At 39.8% G+C, this 26645-nt stretch overlaps 1 protein-coding gene across 8 annotated transcripts; it reads left to right on the forward strand.

Annotated features, from left to right (window-relative positions):
- The first annotated feature begins 1063 nt into the window (after positions 1-1063).
- On the forward strand, positions 1064-25790 carry elmo2 (engulfment and cell motility 2). Of its 8 annotated transcripts, none has more exons than XM_082532437.1 (23): positions 1064-1187; positions 6298-6360; positions 6545-6646; positions 7294-7334; positions 8091-8163; positions 8243-8293; positions 8880-9049; positions 9553-9652; positions 10061-10212; positions 11764-11842; positions 13907-13942; positions 14281-14331; positions 15048-15170; positions 15554-15673; positions 15790-15894; positions 15977-16085; positions 16269-16405; positions 18467-18630; positions 19816-19928; positions 20016-20123; positions 20276-20358; positions 20468-20545; positions 21258-25790. In XM_082532437.1, the coding sequence occupies exons 3-23, from the start codon at positions 6569-6571 to the stop codon at positions 21456-21458; spliced, it is 2172 nt and encodes a 723-aa protein (XP_082388563.1). In that variant the 5' UTR covers positions 1064-1187; positions 6298-6360; positions 6545-6568; the 3' UTR covers positions 21459-25790. The 8 variants fall into 8 exon arrangements, with proteins under 8 accessions (XP_082388563.1, XP_082388562.1, XP_082388558.1 ...); XM_082532436.1 differs by having other exon boundaries at positions 1065-1187; positions 6298-6362; positions 6548-6646; XM_082532432.1 differs by having other exon boundaries at positions 1067-1187; positions 6298-6367; positions 6548-6646.
- The last annotated feature ends 855 nt before the right edge of the window (positions 25791-26645 follow it).

Raw genomic sequence — 26645 nt, forward strand, 5'->3', positions numbered from 1 at the left:
ATAGATGGATGGACGGTAGTGGAGGTGACAGAGTTCAAGGAGGATCTTTGCACTGTCATGACAACTATGTTACCATCACATTTGTCCAGGTTGCTGCAGACACAGATGTGCTTTGAGCGGTCATGGGAGACATTCAAAACCGTGAAACAGCAGAAGCGTGAACATACATGGTGCACAAGAGGAACAGAGATCTAGGATTCCTCTACACTCGTAGAAAGACCTACAGCAAGAGAGTTCAACTCCTTGTCTGTGTGGTGTTTGCATGTTCTCACTTGTGCCTAGGTGGGTTATTTGAGGTTTTCCAGCTTCCTTCATTCCTCCAGAGACATAGATTTTAAGGTTAATTGGTGATTCTAAATTAGCTGAAGGTGAGGTGTATTACATTTGCACGTGCAATATAACTGAAATCAATGTAAAAATAAACTGATAGTTTAAAGAAATTAGGACACATTTACTCTGAGCTGACTGCTAAGATCAAAACAGATGGAAAAAGAGTTGGTGAGGTCATAAGATTGTTAAAGCATCTGAGGTGCCTTCAGTGAGTGATGAAATGTGCAAATCCTGCCACTTTCTTACCACTGCTACTGAGTTTGCAATAAGCATCTTTTTTTATGTTTTGTGTTGGTTAATGTTGAATTAAAAAAAATGATTTGATGATATAGCAGTGAGGATGGCATTTAAAGATTGTAGTACTTGTTGGGATATTTACTTTAAACAATTCCAGAATGTTCCTCCTATTTTCACTTTTAATGAAATCCATTTAAATCATTATGGCTGTTTTTTTTCCGTGTCTTGGGTAAAACAGGGCATGACGTTGTGTAAAAACAGATGGTCTTCTCCAAGAATAATTGGATCTTTTAGGTTTTAAAACATTCTCCCCGCTCTCTGAAACTACTATTAAAGATTTATAATGTATTTATTAAAGCCAGACCATTTATCCTTTTCTAAATTGATCTGTAATTAACCATTCGGTAGCTATCCGGACCACACAGTGAAATATGAACAGTATGTAAGGGTTAAAGTGAGACGCCAGATAGAGAGTGCACAAATGATGAGGAGCCTGCCTCATTTGCAGACGGTGACATGGTGTCCCGCCTACAAGGCGTGGAACCGCGTCTCCTTTTCACGAGGATTTCACTGGGGACAGAGGGAGATACCGAGAGCACCATCGATGGCCAGGACACGGGGTGAGTAGCACCAAGTATGACATTAGCAGATAAGTACCCCTCGTTAAAACCCTCCGGCGAAGCCGGTGAGCATCTTCTGCTCGGGTGACGGGCTGTATCCTGACTGCAATGGAGGAGGAGACGGGGACAGGCTGGGCTGGATGATTGAATAACACTAGCCGCCTTCTGAGGAATAACGGTGGTGCTCACTGTAATAGCGAGTAAGTTTGCTATTAATCTGAGGCAGAGAACAGCAAGAGACGTTAGCTGCTGTTTAATTAAAGAAACGACACGATCATGAGTTGTGATTGATTACGCTAAACATCACAAGGTTGCAAATGCAGCCTTTCAATGCACCAGTCGGTGGGCTTCAGTTAACCACAGCTCTGATCCTGACTAATCGATCACCAACAATTACGCTTTAAACATTTTAAGTTTAAGTTTCTGATTAAACTAGCGTGGATGGTTATATTAATGATGGCTGAGAATGAGCTGCTAAGAAGACATCAGCCTTCTCAATTGCCAGAGGATGACTGTTATCGCACTCTGGGCTACCAGAAGATAAATTTGCCTTAATTGTTTTTTGTTTTTTTAAGAAAAATTACCAAGGCTGTTTTTTTTCCTGAGACAGCAGCTATCGTATAACCAGAAGGGGCGCCACTGCGCACGATCAAGTAGGCAACTAGCTGTCATCAAAGTTAGGCGCTTCTCAGTTTTTCATGTGTGAACCCGTTTTTTAATGCCCACCGGCCTGGATGGGAGCCCCGAACCACATTTAAAACCACAGTAAAATGGCGTCAGAAACATCCGGGTCGCGGTGAGAAGTAGCTGGTGGCGCCGGGGGGATACAAAAAGTTGGGAGTCTTTTGAATTTAGGCTCCGACCACACTGTTGGGTTTCTTTTCAGGCTTGAGCTTCTTAGCAGTAGTTGCTAAGCTACCACCACAGCGCGTGCAGCCAAATAAAAAGCTCCCAGTGCGCGCGGCAGCCGCGAATCCAGTCACACCAGCCAGATGACAGGCCCGCAGAAAGTGGAAAGAAAATAGTTCCCATCGCTTTTCATCAGTATGTCTGCTCTGTGCACAGTCACCAGAAATGGACAAAACCAGCAGGTATTTTGAAATGTCGAGGAAGGAGAAACACAGGTGTAGTCACTGCATAGTCCTGTGGGATAAAGTAAAGGGTATCGATCACAAGTAAATACAGTGCCAGTACTGCCGATACCGATACTTTTAACTTAGAAATGCAGCTTATGTAGGGAAGAGCAACGTGTCATCACTTATGAGGTGAATCACCATCAGTTTGCAAATTCTGAGCACATTTTAATCACCACTGTGATTTTTACTTTCTGCAATAATTAGTTAAAAAAATAAAACACACTTCATTTTTTATGAGGACCTGTGATGTAAACGTGTCTGTTTCTAAAGGACTTTGGTTCAACTTCTGATGTCTAAATGTCCTATGGGCTATAAATAAAATAGATGTGACATTCGACACAAAAACCGTGACATATTTTATAATATCCCCAAAATAATGTATTTAACACAGTTCAGCGGGCAAAATACTGAACATAGAGGTTAAAAACAAAGTATTGATGCTATTGTGCTATTATTAATTCAATACCAATACCAGTGTTGGTATTGATACTTTTTGGACCAAGCTGCCTACCTCTAGTGCACCTCTGGTTCGCTTGAATGACTAAGTTACGCAGATCTATAGACTATCCATAGAGAGCTTATTAATAACAATTGTCCACCAATGGAGATTATTTACTAAAAACACAAACCTTGTCTACAGAATATAATTGGATATGTTTAGTAAGAAAAGCACAAGGGATACCTGATTTTAAATTCTGGCTGAAAAAATGCATTGTAACTTCTTACATTTACAGAAATGTATCCTGAAATATGCCTGATATCAGTTGGTTAGTTACAGTTATCTTTGTCTTTCAGGGAACAAGCAAATAAGAACAAATATTACTCATTTTACTTTTACAAAATGATAAATGACTCTTTTACTAACCATTATTGCTCATGTTTCTGTTGTGTTTCATCACTGGCTGTGGTTTCAGTTTTTGACCTAGCTGTTTATTAACATAAATATCTAATTGGCCAATCACATTGCAGCATCTCCATGCAGTTAGACATGTATACATGGTCAAGATGAGCTGCTGAAGTTCAAACCAAGGATGAGAATGGGGAAGAAATGTGAACAACTTTGAGCATTGTTGGTGTCAGACAGCCCATATGATACCAACAATGCTCAGAAACTGCTGATATACTGGAATTGTCCTACACAAAAATCTCTGGCAGCTTACAGAGAATGGCAGCTCTCTGGGTAAAAATGCTTTATTAAGTTTAGATGTGAGAGGAGAATGGCCAGACTGTTTTGAGCTGATAGGAAGGTAATAGTAACTTACTTACAACTCGTTAAAAGTACAGTAAAGATGCAGAATAATGTCTTTGAACGGCAACACAACATGTCAAACTTTCAAGCAGATGGGTTCTGGCAGCAGAAGACCACACTGAGTGCCCCTTCAGTCAGCTAAGGACAGAAAACTAACGCTACAATTCACACGAAAATTGAACAATTGAAGATGGGAAAACATTGCCTGGTCTGATCATTTCTGTTGCAACATTCAGGTCGTAGGGTCAGAAATGGCATAAACAACATGAAAGCCGGGATCCATCCTGCTGTGTATCAACAGTTCAAGCTGGTGTGATAGAATGGGAGATATTTTTTGCCTACTTGAGAATTGTTGGTGACCATGTCCATCACTTTATCACCACAGTGTATCCACATACTGATGACTGCTTCAAGCAGGATAAACTAGAAGCAGTTCAAGAAACCGGTTTCTTGAACATGAGAATGAGCCCACTTTACTCAAATGGCCTCCACAGTCTCAGTCCAATAGAGCACTTTTGAGATGTGGTCATAGATAACGTCAATATGCGGGCCACAAGTTTGAGACCCCTGGTTTATAGTAACAGATACTTTTTGTTTGTGCAGATATTTAGCCACATGTCATTGCTGAATAGGGCTGGAGGCTGGACTGGGACAAAAAATCATCCCTGGCCGATGGCATAAGTTTGATTATGGATATTGAAGCAGTCGTATTGCAGCATGTGACAATAATTAAAAGCTACGCTTTAGCTATTAGTAGTGGCTCATGGTCATTTTACCCGAATCCTTGAGTCTCTCCCTTTCTAAATATGTCCCTCTATGTATTTTCTTACCACGTTAATTGAATTTTCCTTGTCTCTTCCTCACTTCTCCACAGCTGGTGCTAGCAGCAGTTAATTTGCTGTATCTATTATTAGTTTCTTTTTATTGTCTTCTCTCAGCTCCACCATCGCCACTTCTTCCACACAAAACTTTTTCTACAAGCTGCGTGAGCACACAGCGACAGTAGGGGAAGAGCTGGTCGTGTTAAGAGATTTGACTGGGAGATCCAGTGTCAGTAATAAAAATGAACAAATGGATTGTTGTCGGCGCATCCCAAAAGTGCGTCGGCCCACCAGGAAAATGCCCAGTATGCCAGATTACTGGTCCAACTCTAGTGCTGTACATCAGTACAAGAACATGTGGAAAATGTTTTTACTATATTTTCTTTGTAAGAGAACAGGCCTTTTAGCAGATATTAGAGAGCAGAGATTATATAATGGACAGTCTGCAAAACCAGTATTCTGTCATGTATTATTAATTTTTCCTCTTTCTTCATCATAATCAATATTTATTTTAGGCATAATTCACTCAGTGGTATTTTCAGACTCCACTGATAACTTGTTTACGTGATGTAAATGTTAATGCTGTGCATCAGTCTGTTAAGCTGTGTTCTGACACTATCACAGTTGAGTGATCCCCTGGTCCAAAGATGAAAGGATTTGTGCATGCTAATTATTTAAAGTACAAGAGCTTAAATCTTTATCCCAACTTTGATCAGGAGAAACTGGCATCTGCGGTGCAATGATATACTGACAGCTCAGGCTGCATTCTCTAAAGAATGAACTTAAACTCAAGAACAAACTGCTTTATTTCGTGACTGATCAAAGGAGCACGGTGTCAGACATCACATCCACTGATCATATAAAATGGCAGGCAAACGTATTTATAGAACAAACATTCAAACTCTTCAGAAAGACTGTGCTGGAAATATCACTATGCTGGTAAATCTCTAGGGAATACAGTTGTTGGTTCAGTTCGTTTCACAAAGGTTTGTCTCCCGTGTAACAGTAGGGCAGTGCTTTACTTCGCAAATGAGTAGCTGAGCTTTACAAAGCGCTTTGTATCCTGAAAGCACCCTGAATGCAAAGAGCCATTTGGGAAACAGCAGTGTTTCTTTTCTTTACAGCTGTCTCCCAATCAGACGGCTTTTCCTGCTCGCCTCGTGTCTGAGCAGAGGGGGATATCGGTGTGTTGCCAAAGACCGGTCCCTGCTGTGCTCTTCCTGCTTTTGTATCGTCAAGCTTTTTCTGTTGCAGATCGTGAAAAATATGTTTAATAAGCGTCGGTGTTCTGCTGAAATTAGGTGTTAAAGGTGAGGCCTGACTAAACAAGAGTGCAAATAAAAGTCAGAACAGTTATAAAAACTGAATTAGGCTACACGAGAGTGAGCGTTATAAAGGAATTTGAGTTCAAACGGAGCAGATGGCCAGAAGGTAACAGCCCATATTGTTCCAATTAATAACCATTTTCCACACAGTTTTTGGATCCGTACAAGCTCTATTTATCTTTACTTCTTCATTGCCAAAATACAAAATGTGAAAAGGAAATAAAAGAGACGTTTTCAGTAATAACTAAACTGTAATAATTTACCGGTGTAATAATGTTTTTGCATAGAGGGTGCAGAGCGAGCTGGAAATGAAGGTAATTAGGTTATGCTTTGCAAATAATATGCAGATATGTCAAGGGCAACATAATTCAGCAGACCAGACTCAGCTGGCAGAAAGCTTGACCCAGCCGAGATATTTATGTGACTGTGTGTGTGTGTTTGTGTGGGTGGTTTTGTGAAACAGTCATGCTTATTGATCTGTTCTCTGACAGATTCAGTTCACTGAAGAGAAAATGCAGCAACTGAGCGAATTGAGCTTTTGGGTCTGCATGACCAGGCTGTGTTTTTCTATGTTCACAGGGGAGCTGACACAGAGGTTTATGCAGCAGAGCTGTGACAGCGACTGACGCTTTCAACAGTTATCAGTTAGGTGATGTACAACCCTAGATTCATACTAATATTCTCATTGTCTGACTCTTGAGCCACATAGCTCAGTAAGGCAGTTCTTTGTATTTTTAATCATCATTTATTTGAAGAGTAACATTTAAATGTAGTTGTTCAGAAAGTCTCTGAATGACTGGTGTTATTTATTTTCCTTTTTTTTCTACAGGGTGCTAACAAAAACACGGCCATGCCTCCCCCATCTGACATCGTGAAGGTGGCTATTGAATGGCCTGGTGCCAATGCTCAGCTAATAGAGATGGACCAGGTATGCATGAGTACGACAAATGACATAAATCCTCACAATGCCTCTAAGAACTTATCTTCCTCTAGCTATTACAGTGAATCATTCAATTCAGTTCAGTTTTATTTATGTAGTGCCACAACAACGGGTCGCCTCAAGGCTCTTTATGTTATAATGTAAAAACCCTACAGGAACAGAGAGAGAATCCCAACAATCAGATGACTCCCTATGAGAAAGCACTTGGCAATAGTGGGAAGGAAAAACTCATTTTTAACAGGAAGAAACTTCCAGCAGAACTGGGCTCGTGGAGGGGTGGCCATGTGTCATGAGTGGTTGGGAGGTGAGGGGAGGAAGACGGGCCAAAAGACACACTGGAAGAGAGCCAGAGATTTATAATAACTAATGATTAAATGCAGAGAGGTGTATAAACATGCGTGGGCTGTAAAGAGTTGAGTGAAGAATAAACGAAGCGCATAACAGGAAGGGGAATAACAAAGGGGAGGAAATTATGTGCGGCTTTAATGTGAAAATTTCATGTATGCAAAATACGAAAGTACCCCAACTGGCAGATTTGATAGATAGTGCCATGTGAGGAGTGATGATTCATGATTCCTTTAAGTCCTTTAATGTTGAATTTTTCAAGTCTGTAAGTTTCTTTCCCCTCTTTGCAGAAAAGACCTTTGTCCTCAATAATTCGGGAAGTATGTGATGGGTAAGTATTACTCCTGTATGTTTTAATTGTTTCCAAAGGTATGTTCTGCAGGATTACTTAAAATATTTGAGATTTATTTAGTTTCTAAAGTGGTAGCTATAATGAACTAGACTTTGGTGATTAGTAGAATGTAATTATAATACTGAAAGCTTTATTACAGATAGCTCAATCAAATGGAAGATCTAAGGAGCACATTAGTTAACTAACTAAACTGTAAGAAGCAGTGAAAGCCCAGAAAAAAGATGAGACATGTCATTCTCTTAGATCTGCGTCATGAAAGTCTATGTGGAAAAGCTAAACATGAGAAAATGCTTATGATGACCACACTTAGTGCTGTAACACCACACATAACCCGACTCACCTCTTTCTAACCCCCATTGTTGTGTTTGGACTTTTTTGCACCTAAGTGATGGCTATTACAGATTCTATCCCACCCATCCAGCTCTTAGCCTGGCTCCATCTACCCACTGCCTCCTTTTACCATCTGAAACAGAAAATTCTTTGCACTTTACTGTAAACACCCACTGAGTGATTCTCCTCCACAGCCTCTCGTGTTTGCTGCTCGTGTAAATACAACTGCTGAAGGCAACAATCTGACTTCGAGCAACCTTTTGTTCATGCATACCAGAGTATGCTGCATTGCATTACATTTCTACAGTGTGTTCTACTAATTTTCTTCTTTATTTTCCTAGTATTCAAAACTGATATTGGATATTAATTCTTTAGCAAACATTTTCTCTCTGCTTTTGTCTCCAGCTGGTCTTTGTCTGGCTCAGAGCAGTTTGCCCTGCGTTATGCTGATGGTCCTCAGCTTTATATCACTGAGCAGGTGAGCTTCATTGTTTTCTTCCTAACCTTGAGATGAGGACTTTATGAATTGATACTGAACTCTGTTGTAATCCTTTCAGAGTCGTGGCGACATCAAGAATGGGACCATTCTTCGATTAGCAATTTCTCCTGTAAGTGAAAAATGTGGCATTGAAAGTGCCATAGCTATACATTTGCTGGAGAAGCGCTCTCTTGTGTGACAAAATAAATACAAAAATATATTAAATGCTTATGTTTTGCATGTCTTATAAGGTGCACTCACTGTTAACAATAATAGCCATTACTACAAACATTAAATCAGCCAATCACGTGGCAGCAACTCTGTGTATTCACACATGTAGACATGGTGAAGATGACCTGCTGAAGTTCAAATGAAGCATCAGCATGGGGAAGAAAAATGATTTAAGTGACTTTGGATGAGGCGTGGTTGTTGGTGCTCGACAGGCCTGTTTTGAGTATTTCAGAAACCGTTATATAATAAAAGCAAGGTGTACCTAAAAAAAAAAAAAGGTTAGTGTATATATCTTGCAGTTTATAAGACACTGGTCTCATAAAAGATCACATTAACATTTGCTATTGTAGCTAATAGAAAATTATTAAAATGTATTATTCCACATGGGCTATAAGTTTCTCCATATATGTTTACAGTAAATTCAGTGACCTGGACAAGGTGATGAAGGTATCATGACACTGATTGATCGTGTTTGTCTCTGACAGGCTCGTGCTGCTCGCCAGCTCCTGGAGAGGATCCAGTCCCATGGCATCGATGCTCGCCTCGAGGCTCTGAAGGAGCTCGCCAAGCTCTCTGCAGATCCAACCTTTGCTGCAGAGTTCATCAACATGGAAGGCATTGGGACGCTGGCTCGTCTTGTGGAGAGCGGCACTCAGTGAGTTTCTTTACCCCTCAGCCATTCAAACTGATACCATTGGTGACCTTGTTCTTAAGGTCAGAGGTCAGGTTTTCTGAAAAGCTTATACTACTTGATACTTGTGAAGGAGGTGATGTAAGATTTTGAAATTGATACCATAGGTGCATCTGACTGTGTGTTGTATCATCTTTGTTGAATTTGCAAAGCTTGGCATTGCTTAATGGCAGTGCTGTAAACTGCTAAGGCTATTAGCAATTTTTAAAGAACATCAGTTTCCTTTACTTTTGCTGCTTCCCTCTAAATCCACTACTTGCACTTTTAAGCTCAGTTCACATTCATTTAGTGATTTTATTTATATACTACAGTTGGATTACTTGTGGAGGTCAAATAAAGCCACTTAGTCAAAAAGATAAGTTTTGGCTTTTTAAAGTCTGCCCTCGTATCAGGATTTCTGTAAAGTTAATCTAAATGTTAACGTGTGATCTGAAAGGCCTGCCCTGACTGTACTTCATTCCCTTCAGCTTTGGTGAAATGTTGGCCTTCACTCTCACTGCCTTCCTCGAACTAATGGATCATGGCATTGTGTCCTGGGACCTTATCTCATTGTCCTTCATCAAGCAGGTACTTCTTCCAACAAAAGAACAATTCATAGGACACATTTTTCATTTCAGTGAAACACCACTGTACAACTTTCCACTTTAAGAAAACAAAACTAAACTTCAAGTTCTTCTTTCTTTGACCTCTTTTTCTACACAAATGCCGGAAATGTGTGGGTACTGTTGCTGAGCAACTACTCACATAATTTGGAGCTCATTCTGTGTTTATGTAAATAGTTTTCTCTGGAAAACTTCATCCAAGCCTTGGCAGCCACTTGGGAGAATTTTGCAGAACTCTTGATTTTGTTGTCTTTGTACTGGATAAAAATATTCTACTAAATTTTTATCCAAATGCACCAAATAAACCAAGAAATGAAACAAAGAAACAAAATTTGTTTCTCTGTGTTAACGGGTTTTCTCTGTGCTCACTTAGATTGCGGGCTACGTCAACCAGCCGATGGTGGACGTGTCCATCCTGCAGCGCTCCTTGGCCATCCTCGAGAGCATGGTTCTGAACAGCCATAGCCTCTACCATCGGGTGGCACAGGAGATCACCGTGGGACAGCTCATCGGGCACTTGCAAGTGTGAGCACACACACACGCACAGGGGCTTCCTGCGCTCTGAAATGGGGGAAAGTGGAGGGTATAGGAGTGTGGGGTGACTGGATAGAAAAAGTTGCTGTGAGTTTTGTTTCTGTTTATGTGGATGGGTATGGGTGCACAGGCGATTCCAATCAAACAGCATTGCTGTTATAAGATTTTTGTTGTTGCTGAGAACTCCCATGAAAAGATCAAAACCAACAAGTTAGGAGGACACAAAACCCCCCAAAAGGGGGTCGAACACAGGACATGGAGAAAGCATACAACCTGAATACACAGGGTGGGCAGGGTGACTAATTGGGGGAGGGGGTCAGGGAACACAGAGGAAGGAAAACAGCTGAAGAATCACGCAGTAAGTAATGCTGAAAACACCATGAACCAACCAAACTAACCAAAACTCAAAGAACTCCTAACCAAGAACCTGACGCATAGTGGTGATGGAAACTACTTTTACTGCATGTATCAGGCTGCCAGTTTCGTTATAATCAGATGAAGGAATGCCTGGTGTGAATGTTAGTGGTGACATTAAGTAGTTAATTTGCTCTGTTTGCTCAAGTGTACAAGTGTCAAACATAAGGCCCGGGGCCCAGAATTGTCCCGATGCAGACCTTTCACTTAAGAAGAAGGCAAAGAGAGCATAGATTTTCATATGTTTTACAGCTTTTCCTACTGATAAAAACCTGCTCCATGGCCATTATTACTGTTCTCACAATTTAACCCCAAACACTTGGGCTTAATTCTGTTTCTTACATATATCTCAGGGATTAAATGTGTAGATAAACGTATTTTCACTGACAGGATGGGGAATTTCACTGTTCTGGCCCATTTAGGATCAAAGTGGGCTGTATGTGGCCCACGATGTAAAATGAGTTTGACATGCCTGCTCTGAGTTTTCACAGCAGCACGACTACATATGAGTCACTCGCAAAATCAAATCAAATCTCTGTGCTAGTTATAATGATGATACATTTTGTGTTATGAACAACAGTGGAGCCCTATGAAATAATGAAAATGAATCTTCTTCTTTTGGATACTGCCTTTAGGGGGCGCATCATCTGCCTCCATGTCACCCCTGTCTCATCCTCCTCTCTCACACCAACCCTCTGCATGTCCTCCTTCACTTCTTTCATGAATCTTCTCTGTGCTCTTTCTCTTTTCCTCCTGCCTGGCAGCTCCATAGTCATCATACTTTGTCCAGTATATCCATTATCCCTCCTATGTACATATCCACATCATATATGCCTCACTAATAATATTAGGTATAAGATCAAAAAGCATTTTCTGTTACGATAAACTCAAAGTTGGTTTTGGTCTTTTTATTGGAGTAAAGCCAAAGTTTAGAAAAATGTCACATAGCAAAACTAAAGACTGGTGCAAAGAAGACGCTTCTAAAAATCCTGCACCCATCCCAGGTGTTTGTTTTAATGGTAATTAGACTATTTTTTTATGCAGTTAGTCTGTAGTTTTGTTCCTGTGTGGAGATTTGCAGAGCATGCTACTTCTAACTGGTTGTTGCGCTGCTGGATATTCCTTCAGGTCAAACCAGGAGATCCAGACGTACGCCATCGCTCTCATCAATGCTCTCTTCCTGAAGGCACCAGAGGACAGACGGCAGGTCGGTGCACTGCACTAACAGCACAGAGACAAGGACCGACCTAACAGACCTAACTGATATACTAATATTAAATCTTCATATTTCATCCTAAAGAAACATATGTCTACATAATAGACATTGATTCATAACATTTGTGGTGTCAGAGACCTCATGACAGTGGCTCACCGTGGTTTCTAATGTGCGCACCAGTAGGCCAATTAAAGCTAATTTCACGAACAGACGTCTGTCTGCCAGCTGTCACGCTGTGGATTCAGCCATCGCTGCAATGACAGTCTCACTCCAGATACTTTCCTTTGAAGTTTGTACATTTGTTTTGCTGTAGTTTTTCCAGAGCAGCTCAGTGAGGTTAACTGGCCACCCATCTGCAAGCGACTGATGGTTGTTTGCGTCTTTTAGAAAAAGAAGGCAGAAAACAGAAAACAATGAGTTTTAAGAAAGCAGCTTCTTTCCATTTAAGGACTGTTCCCAATGTTATTCATGTGTAATATATCACATCACATTACATTGCATTTCTATTTCTATTTTCAGTTTTTAAGTTGATTCAAGGAGATTCGAACAAAAACAAATTGAATCTCGAGTATTTTTGTTGTTCAGATAAATGTACAAATACCGAAGATGGAAGTGTTTCTGTCCCACCTGTCACCGCCATCCGTCCTCTCTCTCCTAACTCCAGCATGCTTCAGAGTTTAACCTTGTTTAATACACCTTACATGCAGTTGTGTGCTTTTCTAAATTATTGTTCTCCATGTAAACTTTGATTTGCAGTTTATGCCAGAAATTGTATTGTAACATAGAAAACACAACATTTCTTGAAATAATGTCCTATAATAAATGTAGTAGTACTTACAGTATGTAGACGTTTTCTACTCGGTTTGAGCAAAACACTTTCTAACTACAGGCAGTCTCACAAACGCATTCATGATCTTAACCTAACAGTCACACACTCAATTGGGCAATTTGGGGTACTTTGAGATGCATACTAGAGGAGCTGGGGATCACACCTCAGGCCTTCCAATTAGTTAAACAACTTGCTTTACTTCCTGAGTTACAACTCTCAATTAAAATGTTTTAACTAAGCCAAAGAATTTAGATAAAACTAAAAAAAATATTACTTGTTGCTGTCCTCTGTTAGTACAAACCCTCCATTTACACAAATTGACTATATCTGTTTACATTTTTTAAAGGATTTTTCAACAGCAAAACATGACACCTTACATTTTTTAATATTACATTTTTAGTTATTTTTAGATTTAGTGATTTTAATTGTTACTAAGGCTGTGCAGCTGCAGATTTGCAACACCTGGTTTATACTTAAAGTTTCCCAAATGCAAAGGTGCTAAAATCCTCAGTCCTCATTCAGCTTTAAAGTTCTAAAAAATTCAAGTGTACACTCAATTATATTTAATCTCAAGATAAAGTATTTTCCTTAATTTACTGTGAAGTGCACCAGTTTTGTTTTTGCCGTAACAGGAAACGGTATGCAAAGGGCTTTTAATGTTCATTTATCTCCAGTTGCTGTTGTTGACCACTGGAGGGCGAAGTGATTATACTTAGAGAAACAGCAGAAATGCATCCTGTGTTTAGCTCGCGCTGTGGCATTACAGTAATTACCGTCTAAATGCCAGTTTTCACCTCATTTAGCAAATACGCATAAAGTAGCACCTCAGCTTTTAGATATATAGATCTCTCCGCATCAGTTTTCGATGTTTTTCTTTTTTCTTATAAAAGAAGAGAGGCAGGGAGGAATCAGAAGAGACTAACATGTTTACAGTACACACATGAGAGCAGCCAGTAAGCCTCAGTGATTTGCATGTTTAACGGTAGTTCTAAGCATCATCCTGCTACTCTGTGGGTTGATAAATCCTGCCGTGGGTGATGGTTTATAAACGTACTTTACGTCTGGTGTATTAGGTGATGTGTGACTGCTGATTTTTATTTGATGCTGTTTCATGTTCTTATTTCGTTGCATGCTGTGACGGTGATGTATCACATGGTCCATGTGCGTGCACGTTTTATTTCCATTACTGTTACACCCACACTACTCCTCCCACTCTGAACCTGTAGGAGGAGTATACTAACCCGCTGGAGCAGCACCTCACCGTGAGTACACATCCCTCTTTAGCTCATATCATCTTTTCCACCTCTCTTTCACTGTCTGATCCTTTCTGTGTCATGGAAAGCCGCTGCATAAACCCTCAAATTAAGCCAGAACCATAGCTTGCTGCACCAGCAGACAGACTTGTCACCGACTGTGAGATATTTTACAGAAGGTGCGAAGGCAAATGGTTTAAAGCATAGATCAAAATCTAGCTTTAGATTATTTCTCATTTATCCATAGGTCGATGTCAGTAAAATTATCATTGGGTGCGATTCTAGTTTGTAGTAAATCATCTTTCCTAAATTGATTTTTGTGGAGTAATGTCTGTCTTTACCCTCAGGAAATGGCAAGCTCTTTGGCTCAGAAACACCTGCGCTCCATCATCCTCAATGTGAGTATCAAGTCTGAAACTCAGACACTAAAACGTAGCAGAGCTTTCATTTCATGGCTGTTAAGCTTTCCAAGTACTTTAAACAATTCCCATTGAAAGTGTCAGGAACTATTTCCAATAAAACTCCCGAAAACCTTGGTGATACACAATACTTGCTTTCATCCTCCTTTGAGACTTTACAGTGTTGGCGTTTGGTGATTGTTTCGACCCTTGAACAAAGAGCTGGTCACAATTTGGAAACTGGAAAGCTTTACTCACTTGCAGGGCTGTGACACAGAACCAGCAAATGTGATATGGGGCCAAGTCTATGAAGTGGAACAAAATCTCCTCTGAAAATGATTCCTTTTGGCATTTGTCTGAAAGCGCCTGGTTGAACTGGCTGCAAATGGCTGCAAGTTAGGAAGTGCTGCACTCAAGCCTCCTGGAATAAGGAAATGTCCTAGAGCAGCTCCACCATTGTGCTCTTTCATGCACTGTTAGTGTGACCTGGTTATCCACTAGATAAATGTCTGTGCTATTTTATTTTTTATTGTTATTTCAGACAAATTGTAATCATGGTGCTTATCTTGCTTCTAATTAGAAAAATAATACAATTCATTTTTGTTATATTCCATCAGTAGCTTTGGTTTGTTCTGCTTCATATGATATGCTGCTTGTTTACAAATTTGCAGCCATCATAAAGGCTCAGCTAAAATCCCTCTGCTCCTCCTTTCCAGCACGTCATCAGAGGAAATCGACCAATCAAAGCAGAAATGGCACATCAGTTATATGTGCTGCAGGTGTTGACTTTTAACCTTTTGGAAGAACGGATGATGACAAAAATGGATCCCAATGACCAGGTAAAAAAGTGGAATAATGAATTTTGTGCTCATTTCCATGTTGCTATGCAGTGGTTTGTGTGATTTGAATGTAAAGTAATCTGATCGTCTGGAGCATGTTTAAAGAAGCAACATGTTCAGCTGAATGGAAACAGCAGGATCCTGAACAAGTGTAATTAGAGACACCCTTCTACCAGTGACGTGTGCACTGTCAGAGCTGCTTTAAGTGTAACAAGTGGACCAGAAAATTAAAGTTTTCCTGTATTTTTTTCCACTGCTTGTTTACAGCCATTCACTCTCTGCCGATTGACTTAGCCTTTTTGCCTTTTTCATTTCATTCCTTTGCAGCTGTGTGTTCCTGTTTATGCTAATATGCTCCAAACATGTTATTTTTTCTCTCACAGGCTCAGAGAGACATCATTTTTGAGCTACGCAGAATTGCCTTCGATGGAGAAAACGACCCCACTGGCACAGAGAAAAGAAAGGCCATGTACACCAAGGATTACAAGATGCTGGGCTTCACTGTGAGTCTCCGCTAGAGATTTCAGTTTCTTCTGGAATGATCTGGAGGTTGAAATCGACCCAGTTTGGTGCAATTCTTTCTGTCTCTTCACTCACATTATCTCTATTTAAAATGCAGAACCACGTGAACCCAGCTATGGACTTTACCCAGACGCCACCAGGGATGCTGGCTCTGGACAACATGCTGTATCTAGCCAAAGTTCACCAGGACACGTACATCAGGGTCAGTGCTGGTCTCATGCATGACTTTGCCGAGTTTACAAAGTCTTCCACAACACGTTAACACGTTTCCCTACTCATGACAGATTGTTCTGGAGAACAGCAGCCGAGAAGATAAACACGAGTGTCCTTTTGGTCGCTGTGCCATCGAACTTACTCGAATGCTGTGTGAGATACTCCAAGTTGGAGAACTGCGTAAGCAGCTTTGCATATGTTGCTGTTGTATTTCAGTGTCACTCTATCCCTTAATGTTTTTTTTACATTTTTGTTAAATTTGATATTGAACTTGCTCCTCGATTGCAAAATGGTGTGATATGGAAGAAGTGTGTCTCCCTCATGCTTCATGTTTTTCATTTAGAAATCTTTTCTTCTGTGTAGCTAATGAGGGCTGCAACGATTATCATCCCATGTTCTTCACCCATGACCGGGCATGGGAGGAGTTTTTCTGTGTCTGCATCCAGCTGCTTAATAAAACTTGGAAGGAGATGAGAGCCACAGCTGAGGACTTCAACAAGGTCAGATATTAACATACACAACACATTTACATGTCAACATTTCCACCCTAGACAACCTTTTATATCATTTGAAATAGTATAAACCATACTGCCACATGTTAGACCATGTGATTGATTGATTGGTTTATAGATGGATGGTGCAATGGTGCAAGCCTTTTCGTAGAGCCACTTATATGACAGCCATTACAAACCCCAAATACTACCTTTTCAAACTCTGTGAACTATTAGTATAGTTAATTGTGTGTAATTAAACTAAACACAGATAATATAGTCAGATTGTTTGAAGTTCCTGGGAATAATTGAAATGGAATTCTCTGGGTTTAGTTTAAAATACATGTTTAATTATATTTACGTAAATTTAACTTTATTTATCTGTGTTGTGGAGTAGAGAGAGTGTGTGACTCCTGAGGCTCTGCCTCCCCTTCTATTTGTATTTCCTATTCTACTGCTAGAAACTCAAAGAAACACAAGTAAATCTGAGCTCTGAGACTAGAGTGCTTTCTTTTGGCTAATATGTTATTGTAAAGTCTTTAAGATATCACCGTGCCGATCATTTGATCTGATCATGTGAAAATGAAGGCAAACTAATATGGGAGAAATCTGATCTATTTCCAGTCCCTTTAGACTGATTATTTTCATGGTAAAACTTTCTTTGAAGTAGAGTAACTCCACACTCTCTCGTCCTCACCTGTAATCATGCACCTTGGACTCTGCACTGTTACCCGACACTGCTCTACACGACACAGCTTCAAGTTACAATACTGGATTAATTCAGTCATACGTATTCAAATACATTAAGTTGGTAGATAAGAATATTAATGTGTTTTTTGTATCGCTCTCTACAATAATAAAAACGTAGTAGCTTGACCACAGTCTTGTTATATAATATAATTAATATTGTGTTGGTTGTCAACCCTACTGAGTGAGTTTGTGTTTTGAACAATGTCACTTCAAAGTGCTGGTGCACTGCATTCAAGCTAGAAATACTCAGCAATGGAGGGAAATAAAGAAGAAGCAGAATGTCTGTTTGTGTTTTGTCTTTATTTGATAGTAGCAGTAGAGGTAGATGGGAAAGTGTCGGAGCAGGTCATTTTCGTACACGCCACCAGTCGATCACAGGACTCGGCTGCTGATGCTGCTCTCATCCATGTGGTTGGTGTGGATGCTAACTACTTGGTTTGCCTCAAAAACAGAAATTGTTCAGGAATGTGTGCTTTGATTTTTGTAATCAGATTCACCCAAACAGTGAATATTCATGACTTTGGTGATCCCCACGACTTTCTCTTTTTTCAGAAGAACACATGAATTCCTCTCTGTTGGCGAATCATTTTGGCAGTTCCTTCACTCAGTTTTTTCTCTCTCCATCATTAGGTCAAGAATTTTACTTTGTACAATATGTCGGCAAAAAATGTTTGTAAAACATAGACCTGTCTATGAGCCACGGCTGTACTTTCCTTCATTAGCTAATTTTCAAGTGGTAATCTGAAATAATTAAGTGCTAATTATGGAAAAGTCACCACGCTGACATAACCTAACTAAAATGATGATTTAACGAGACGGTACGATTGTAAACACGAGCACTCAAATGTCATACCAAGTGCAGTGATGTTGAGTACAGTAGGTGCTCATCATTACCAAATACACCATCCATCCAGAGCGGACTGTGTTTGACAGGTATCACTGTGAGGAACATCAGGCGTAACACTGACACACAAAACTGTAGCTGCTGTGTTCTGTAATGTGTGACCGAGCAGCTCACTGGAGCAAACAGTTGAAAGGTTTTCGGTTTATTAAATAATGCATGACAGTTACTACCTCGAAAGACATTTAATGAAATGAACAGGGATACACAAAGCTGTTTTGTGTATAGAGTGCTTTAAATATTAATACCTTTTAAACATATTTGAGTCAGCAGTTTTAGCTTCTTCCCTGGGGAATGAGGGTTCATTAAAAGCCAGTGTTACTACTCTACTGTGTACTGTACCCATGTTAGCATTCGGGAGAGTATGTCATCTTTTCTTACTCGTCTTTTGTGTGTATGTTTGGTTAAACCCTCACCAGGTGATGCAAGTGGTCCGTGAGCAGATCACCAGAGCTCTGGCCATGAAACCGTCGTCCATAGACCAGCTGAAGACTAAGCTGCGAGGCCTCAACTATTCAGAGATTCTGCGTCTGCGGCAGTCAGAACGAATGAGCCAGGATGATTTCCAGTCTCCACCCATCATGTCAGTTTGTGTCCACACTACTTTTCTTTCTCATTACCTGCCTTGAGAATGTGGCTGTAATTTTTTTTCCCCCTTTGCTTCGCAAGTCTGTCAGACTGTTGTGGTGTCTGATCCTAGAAACACCTGCTGCACTTGGCGTTACTGCAAAGTCAGGGCGAAGGCAGTTTTGAGTTCTTTGGGTTGTGTGTACATGTTTGGACATTTTAGGACACATGTCAACATGATAGCATTAAAGATATGACCATGAAGCTTTACATTGTTGCTGCTGAGGTCAAGAATAGGCGGGTGCTGGAGGTAAACCTCACTCGCATAGTGTTTCCCAGAAGAGGCATCTCTTTCGTCTTTATCTGGTGGACAAGCCAACTCTGTTTATAAAGCACTTTAAAAACAGCAACCACTGTCTGAAGTGCTAAACATAAGAATAAATATACATTATAATAAAATATTTAATAAATGGAGAAAAAAATTGGCTCGAAGCCGAGCAGAGGAGGTGCGTCTTAGGAGCAAATTTGAAAATGGCCAGTGAAGAGGCCGGTCCGATGTGTAGTGGCAACGAACTCCACAATTTGAAAGCTGCACCTGCAAAAGGCTTGTTCCCTCTACACCTCCACGCACAGAGTGGAAGCTGATTGGCTGAAAGACCCGGCAAGAAGAGGATTGGACTGCAGTAATGGTGTCTGTATTGAGATTGATAGCGTGGGAAAATGGTAGTGATATGAAGAACAGACTAGCAGCTGAACACCCAGGAAAGCAGGCAGATGAGTGATTACAGATCTTCCTTATTGAACTTCAATAAGGAGGCACAGGCTTCATTTTAAAATGAACTCAGAGCAGTGAAGATAAAAGAGGAGTAATGTGCTGACTCTTCCGTGTTCCAGTTAAAATTCAGCAGTTGCACCAGCTTGAAACGAGACAGGGAGCACTCACCAATGTACAAAGACAGAGCTGTGATAAAGGCATGGATCACTGTTTTAGAGTGACCCATGACCCATATAGCTGCACTGCTCTGACTGTCCAATCTTAAGTCATTCTCTGTCCTAAAACCCATGTTTGTCACAGTAGGTGCCACTGGGCCCACGAAAACATGGACTTTCCCACGATGCTTGTGTACTCGGCTGTGGTCGCTAGAATTTGAGGAGTTTTAAATCATATCCGAACTGTGTTCTTTGCGTTTTTGTGCTGCAGTGAGTTGCGGGAGAGAATTCAGCCCGAGATCTTAGAGCTCATCAAGCAACAGCGACTCAACCGGCTGTGCGAGGGAAGCTGCTTCCGTAAACTGGGCAACCGTCGAAGGCAAGGTACAGTACAGCATCAGAGCAATCGCTTTGCTCTTATGAATGAGCGCTGATTGTAAACTATGCACCTTGTCCCCTTCTTTTATCTAGAAAAGTTTTGGTTCTGCAGACTCTCTCTGAATCACAAAGTGCTGCACTACGGGGACTTGGATGAGTCACCTCAGGGTGAAGTGCCTTTTGAGCTACTCAGTGACAAGAGTAAGACACTATAGTGGTTCCATCTGCCTGATAATAAGTCTGTCATAACACAGACAATGACACTGTCACCAGCGGAGCACGCCGCGTCCGTCACAAGGCTGACCTTAATAGGTGAATATGATTATGTGTTTGTTTCTTCTGTTTTTCCCCAGTCCCCGTCTCTGATATTAAGTCTGTGGTGACAGGGAAGGACTGCCCTCATATGAAGGAGAAAAGTGCTCTAAAACAGAACAAGGTAGTATCATTTTCTTTCTTTTTAATTGCCATTCTAGTCTCATAGCTGCCCTTTAATTCTGTGCTGCCGCTCGGTGTAGAAACTCTGTTTGACCTGCTGATTCCCTCAGGAGGTGCTGGAGTTGGCCTTCTCTGTCCTCTATGATCCCGATGAAACACTTAATTTTGTTGCACCCAACAAATACGAGGTAAGCTCATATGTGCACGATAACACGACAGCTGTTCTTCCTGTTTGTGTGGCGGGCTTGGAAAGAATTAGCTTTAATTCCCCCTGAATTGCACATCCTTGTGGAACACTTTAGCATCATTAACTTCTTTACTTTGTTTTACAGTCAGCAAATCTACTGATTTGCCTTAGTCTCACAGCTCTCATCATCCTCATTTCCAGCGACAGCAGGCAGCTGAATAAGCTCTGACAGATTTGCTGTATGTTACCTTCCCAGCACTAAACGGCAGACAGATAAAGTTAGCAACCAGCTGGTGAACACAGCAGCTAAAGAGCCAGATATTTCCCTTGGCAATTGGTGTAAAGCAGAATGTGAGTTAATATTGCACTTACTTTTGCCAGGTGGATGGAAACACTTCCAAATGAAGTCCAAGTTGTTCGGTGTTTGCCACTTATGTAAACTGTCAGCTGTTTGCTAATACATTGTCTATATTGACTTTAAAATGTGATAAAATGGGTGTTAATGCAGGTTTTTTTTATTATTGTAAAACAAAAAAAATATTTCAAAAGTAGCGTAAGAGGCTGGTCCGGGTGTTCGTTGTATAACTTTCAGCTAAAAGTCTAAAAGCTGCTGTCAGAAATCAGCTAATATAAAAAACCAAAAAACTCTCCTTTTCCCTCATATAGACTTGGCTGTGTTTCACCTTCATGTTTCTGTGTGTCCATATGTGCAGTATTGTATCTGGACTGATGGGCTGTGTGCGCTGCTGGGCAGAGAGATGGGCAGTGACCTGACACGCAGTGACCTAGATACTCTCATCAGCATGGAGATGAAGCTCCGCCTCCTCGACCTTGAGAACATCACGATCCCGGAAGCGCCGCCTCCTGTGCCAAAGGAGCCTAGCTCATATAACTTCACCTACAACTACAGCTGAGATGTGTGTGTGCGTGCGTGTGTGCGTGTTTGCAATGCATGCATGTGTTTGTCAAGGACGAATATGCTCAATTTTTTGATGAATTTAGCGAATATGTGGAAAAGGCTGATTTTTTTTTTTTTTTTTTTTAAACATTTCAGAACCTTGGAGGCTTTTACTTGTTTGTGACGCTGGATAGGAAAGATATGTTTTATCGCCTGATAGAGAGGTCAGAAGTCAGGGTTTGGTAGAGAAATGTTCTCCCGGAAGAGCTGAAAGAGATGAAATGAGAGAATCTCATCTGTCGGAGCGTTTCTAGCAGACTGCAGATTTTCTCTTCTTGTTGTTTGCCATATAAAGGTGGACATGAACACAGATGAAAAGATCAAAATCTACAAATGAATGTTTACATTTTAGTCCAACTTGAAGCATGAGACACTTGCCGTTTCCACGGCAACTAAGAACGAAGTAGCCAGTTTTAAATACTGTGTTCACTCCGATACTGCCTGCTACTCCATGTGTACAGATGTACAGTACAGTGTAATCACTTCCACACCGTGCTCCTCATCGTGGTCTTATTAATATTAATATATCTCATATGCAATGGATTAATTTAAAAAGGATTAGACATGTGAGAAAGCTTGAGATGTAAGATGTATAGCGCAGAAGCAGGTAATGTGTAACGATGTTCCCTTATTCACTTTGTTTTGTTTGTCATACATGGGACAAAACGTTTATCAGTAGGAATTATAGCTTTCCAGAGTCCAAATGATAATATAGAAAAGAGATGGTGAGGTGTAACTAAATTTAAAAAATGTTATTATAAAAGACCAGAAAACTGACGTGTGGTTACATTTGGGAAGTTGGAATATTTGCATTTAAGCATTTTCTTTTTCTTAAGGGTGTCGGGTGATTAATTATTCAACCAGCCATTTCAGCTCCACACATGATGACACAGTCGTATATCTGTTGTGGCTTCAGTTAACTGAGTAGCATTGATGCTGCTTCTTTCTTCACACCACTACACTCTTTTCATAGGCCTGTTACGCAGTGTGAACGTACTCTACCATATAAGGGATTAATGAAATTGTTTAAGTGTTTCTTGCCAAATGTAGGTGTCTGTAAGTGTGTGTCTGTGTGTGCAGATTTTTTAAGTCTGTGTGTGTTTTTGTATGTTGAGAGACTGAGGGCAAAATCTCTATATTTAAGGTCACGCTGCTTGTTAAAGTCGGGGTCAAAGCCCTGACATCAAACACAATTAAAAGACATAAATCATGTGAACTTTTTTTCAATCATAGTCACTGCATTGCCTTATCATACGCTCATATGTTGATAATGAAACACTACAACACACTAAGATATGCTTATATATCTGCTCATATGAAGAGTTCATAAGTGTTGTATAAGCAAATAATTATTTATAGACACAATGTAACACACTTCTAATACTATTTCATGTCCACATATGTTAATAGTTACAATACTGTGCAAAAGTCTTGAGCCATCCCTCACTTCTTTATATGGACCCAGACTTGCTAGTCATTTTTAAAGTGGTCTTGAGCAATAGTTCTCCATCCTTTCTATCTTTGTCTTTTTGTTAATTTTCAGTCCAGTTCTTGCATGTGAGCATTTTCAAATTAATGTTTTCTTGTTGTTTGTGAAGCCACTTAACACCAACTTTTGAATAATTTACTCATAAACATTAACTAAGTCCTAACTCAAGGGATAAACCAGTATTGTGTCTACATATAACAGACAGCTTAACAAAAAAAATCAAAAACATGTTTATCCTCAAAAAGCTATTCGCCCCCAAAATTGGCATATTTCAGCATGGTACAGTGTGCGTTCTTAAAAGGACACTGGATAACAGCAGGGGCAGGCCTAAAAAACCCCCAAAACTGTCTACAGCAGATCAACAATGTGTGAAACTCATGCCCGTAAGAAATAAAGATTAAAAAAATTAGTCCTGCAAAGACCGCACACATCTATTGATCCATCTACTGTTCACTGAAGCCTCAATAGCAACTTAACGGCAGCTGAGAAAAGGTTGAGGCATGCCAAATTACCAAAGAACTGGACTGAAAATCAGTGGTGGTTCAAATATTTGTCACTATATATGGTTGAGGTCAGAACAAAGACACAACAGTGAGTATGGGTGAAGTGTTGGGGATCTTATCCAAAAATTCTGAAGCATGAGTGGAGAAAAGTACCGTCAGATTTTGATCCACCATGCAGTACCATCTGGAAAGTACCTGATTTGACTCATTTTTCATTATTACATTGATCCCAAACACACTGCCAATGCAGTAAAAGCTTTGATGGAAAAAACTTTAATGGAAAAAACCCTGTGAAACACTATCAGTCATGGATTGGCCTACCCAGAGTCTGGACCTCAGCATTATTAAAGCCCTGTGGGATCATTGTGAAAGATAATGAAACAAAAACCAGCCAACATCCAACCAGAACTTTGAATTACCTTCATGAAGCCTGGAGAACTATTACTGAAGCGTACTTAAAGAAATTACCAGTAAGAATTTCTAAGAGATTTCATACAGTGTAAAAGAATAAAGGTGATCATACCAAATATTGACTTTAAAGCTTGTTAGAATTGTACAAACCCTGTTTTTGCCTTACATGATGAATTTCCATGTATGTTTGCACAGGTTTTAAATCACTTCTTTCCCATATTGCAATATAAAAAAACAAGTGCTCTAAGACTTTCAAACAGTATTGTACAAAGTGGATTATAAATCCTCCAATTACTGTTTACATTTAGTGTGTATTATGTTGAAACTATCGGATTATCTAGGCTAACACTTATGTTATACTGTGTTGCTAAAATGTTTTCAGTTTCCTAGTTGGTGACAAAGACTTTAGTCAACACTTGCATACTGACTTAAATCAGCTACAGCTCCATTATAATTTATTATAAATAGCTTATTGATTTACTGTTAATGCAGTAAATACATACAGTTATTAAGAACTTTATTTGGAAAGTTCATCCTACAGAGTGTTAAAAAAGTGTGAACATATAAGTCATGAATTAATCAGCATTTGGAGCTTTGATTTCCAACTTTTTATCAAGCAGTGCAAAGGCAAGCAGGAAAAACAAGAGGACATAAAACACAATCAAGTGCACAGAAGGAGACTAAAACAGAGCGGCATCTAGTACTGCTCATATATCATAGTGAAGTGTGCGGCATTGTGTGTGCTTTGTACACAGTGGTAATAATTACAGTATTGTTGCTTGATGTCATTTTCTAATTTCCACATAGTTTCTGGTTCAAAACTTTGTCTTCTGAACCAGAACTAATTACTTGTGTCATTTGTTAATGCAGAGTAGAATTATATTTTTGTAACTGATCGTACGATTTTGTCAGTCTTGAAGAGAATGGGAACTAACAGTGGCATTTTCACTTCACGTCAGTGGGTGGGGTACATTCAGCATGCTCACGTCACACTGAAAACACATCACATAATTTAGGACACCAACTCCAGCAACTTCTTATGATGTCAGCTTGTGAAGAGGTTTACATTTGAGATTTTTTCTTGTTGTTTTTTGTTTGTTGTTTTTTGACCGATGCTGAAGGATTAACGGGTTGATTTCGCTGGTTAGTGTTACGGTGAGCCAAAGAGTTCAATTCGAGGCAACTAATGAAAACGCAAGAACGCAGGCAAACTACTAAAAGATTTTTCAGCATTTATCAATGTGAGAAAACAACCACCTGCTGAAATGCCGTCAGAATAAATGCAGAAACCTGGATATAAACAGAATATGAAACTGTGACACAACTTAAATGACACTAACATCATCTTTCACCTTCAAAAGCAACAAGCTACGGTATGCTCATCAATATTTAATGATCCCTAAAAAGATTTTCATTGTATTTGCAGCGGCCTCTGTGTATCCTAATGCATGAGTAATTGCTATCATTTTTATTATTTTTGCTAAATCTGTCAGATTTGAATATTTGATGAATATTTTCTAAAGTTGCTCCAAAGTAAGTTGCAGTATTTTGAGCTCTCTGGGCTTCCGTACACTTTTTTTATTTCAGAAAGTAAATGGACCATTAAGCTGTGTTCAGAAATCAGCTCAAACAGGTTGGCAACGACAACATATTACAGGAAGTAAAGGAGCATTGCGTTGGATGTACAGTTTGACTTTGAGGTTTTTGCATCTGGCTCTCTTTTACATGACTTGCTAAACTATTTATTTACACTTGGTAGTGACAGTAAAGAATGACAAAGTAACATAAATTTAAAACATGGTATACATATGAGTCATTGTATGTATATACAGTATTGTGTTGCCTTATTGAAGAAATGTATTATGTTTTGTGTGAATAAATGCAAACTACATACTGATGAAAGTGGTTTTTTTTTATTTTAGGTGGGAAACTGGGGTTTGTGTTTATAAAATATGACTAAATTAAAATATTGGGCAGTTTATTAGAGCATATAATAAAAAGTAGTCTAAGATTCACATATTAATATCTCTCAAAATGCAAGACTGGCTGTAACATTCATGGTAAATGATATTGGTTGATTTATTGGGTTTTTTTTTTTTTAGCTTTAAAGATTTTCTTGTTTGAACTCTTTGTTCACTGCAACATCCAGTCAAAGTAAGCTAAGAAACAACAAGCAGTTATGACCAGTAGATACTCCAAGCTATATAAACCTAAAGGTGCTCCACCAAGTCAGAGAAGCAATGTTATTACTACCATAAAACAGGACATGTCGCTGCAAATTGTTTGACACAGCATCCTCGGGGGGAGGCAAGTTAAAGGTGTCATTGTCATTAGAAGTTGTAAAAGTTGCCCCAGGTGGACTGCTCAGTCTCTCTCTTCCACCTCGCCTTGCATCAACTCATTGGCGATGTTTGTCTCTTGGTGAGGTTATGCGATTACGAGCAGTAAAATTGTATTGATGGAGTTATTGGATGCTTTGGCTTCAAAGATATTCCTGCAGGGACTCCGCTGTAAAAAAAAATTTGTGACCACATACTCTGCTGATTTTGATTGGATCTTGCAATGAACATAGACAGACTTCTCATACTTTATCACACTGAAGTAACTATAAATTTGCAAGATAAATACTTGATCTGATTCACACTGCTGACAACTGAGCCCAGGCTCTTACACTGGAGTCACTGGAGCAGGCGGTACTTAAAATACTCAAAGAGAACCTGAGTCTAGGGACAGACATGTA

The sequence above is a fragment of the Aulonocara stuartgranti genome, assembly GCF_965226115.1.
Source record: "Aulonocara stuartgranti genome assembly, chromosome: 5".
NCBI lineage: Eukaryota > Metazoa > Chordata > Actinopteri > Cichliformes > Cichlidae > Aulonocara > Aulonocara stuartgranti.

Coding starts and splice junctions, on each gene's coding strand:
- elmo2 (XM_082532437.1), top strand. CDS start 6,569: ATGCCTCCCCCATCTGACATCGTGAAGGTGGCTATTGAATGGCCTGGT. Junction 9,653..10,060: donor CATTGTCCTTCATCAAGCAG/GTACTTCTTCCA, acceptor GTGCTCACTTAG/ATTGCGGGCTACGTCAACCA. Junction 15,895..15,976: donor ACCAGGACACGTACATCAGG/GTCAGTGCTGGT, acceptor TACTCATGACAG/ATTGTTCTGGAGAACAGCAG.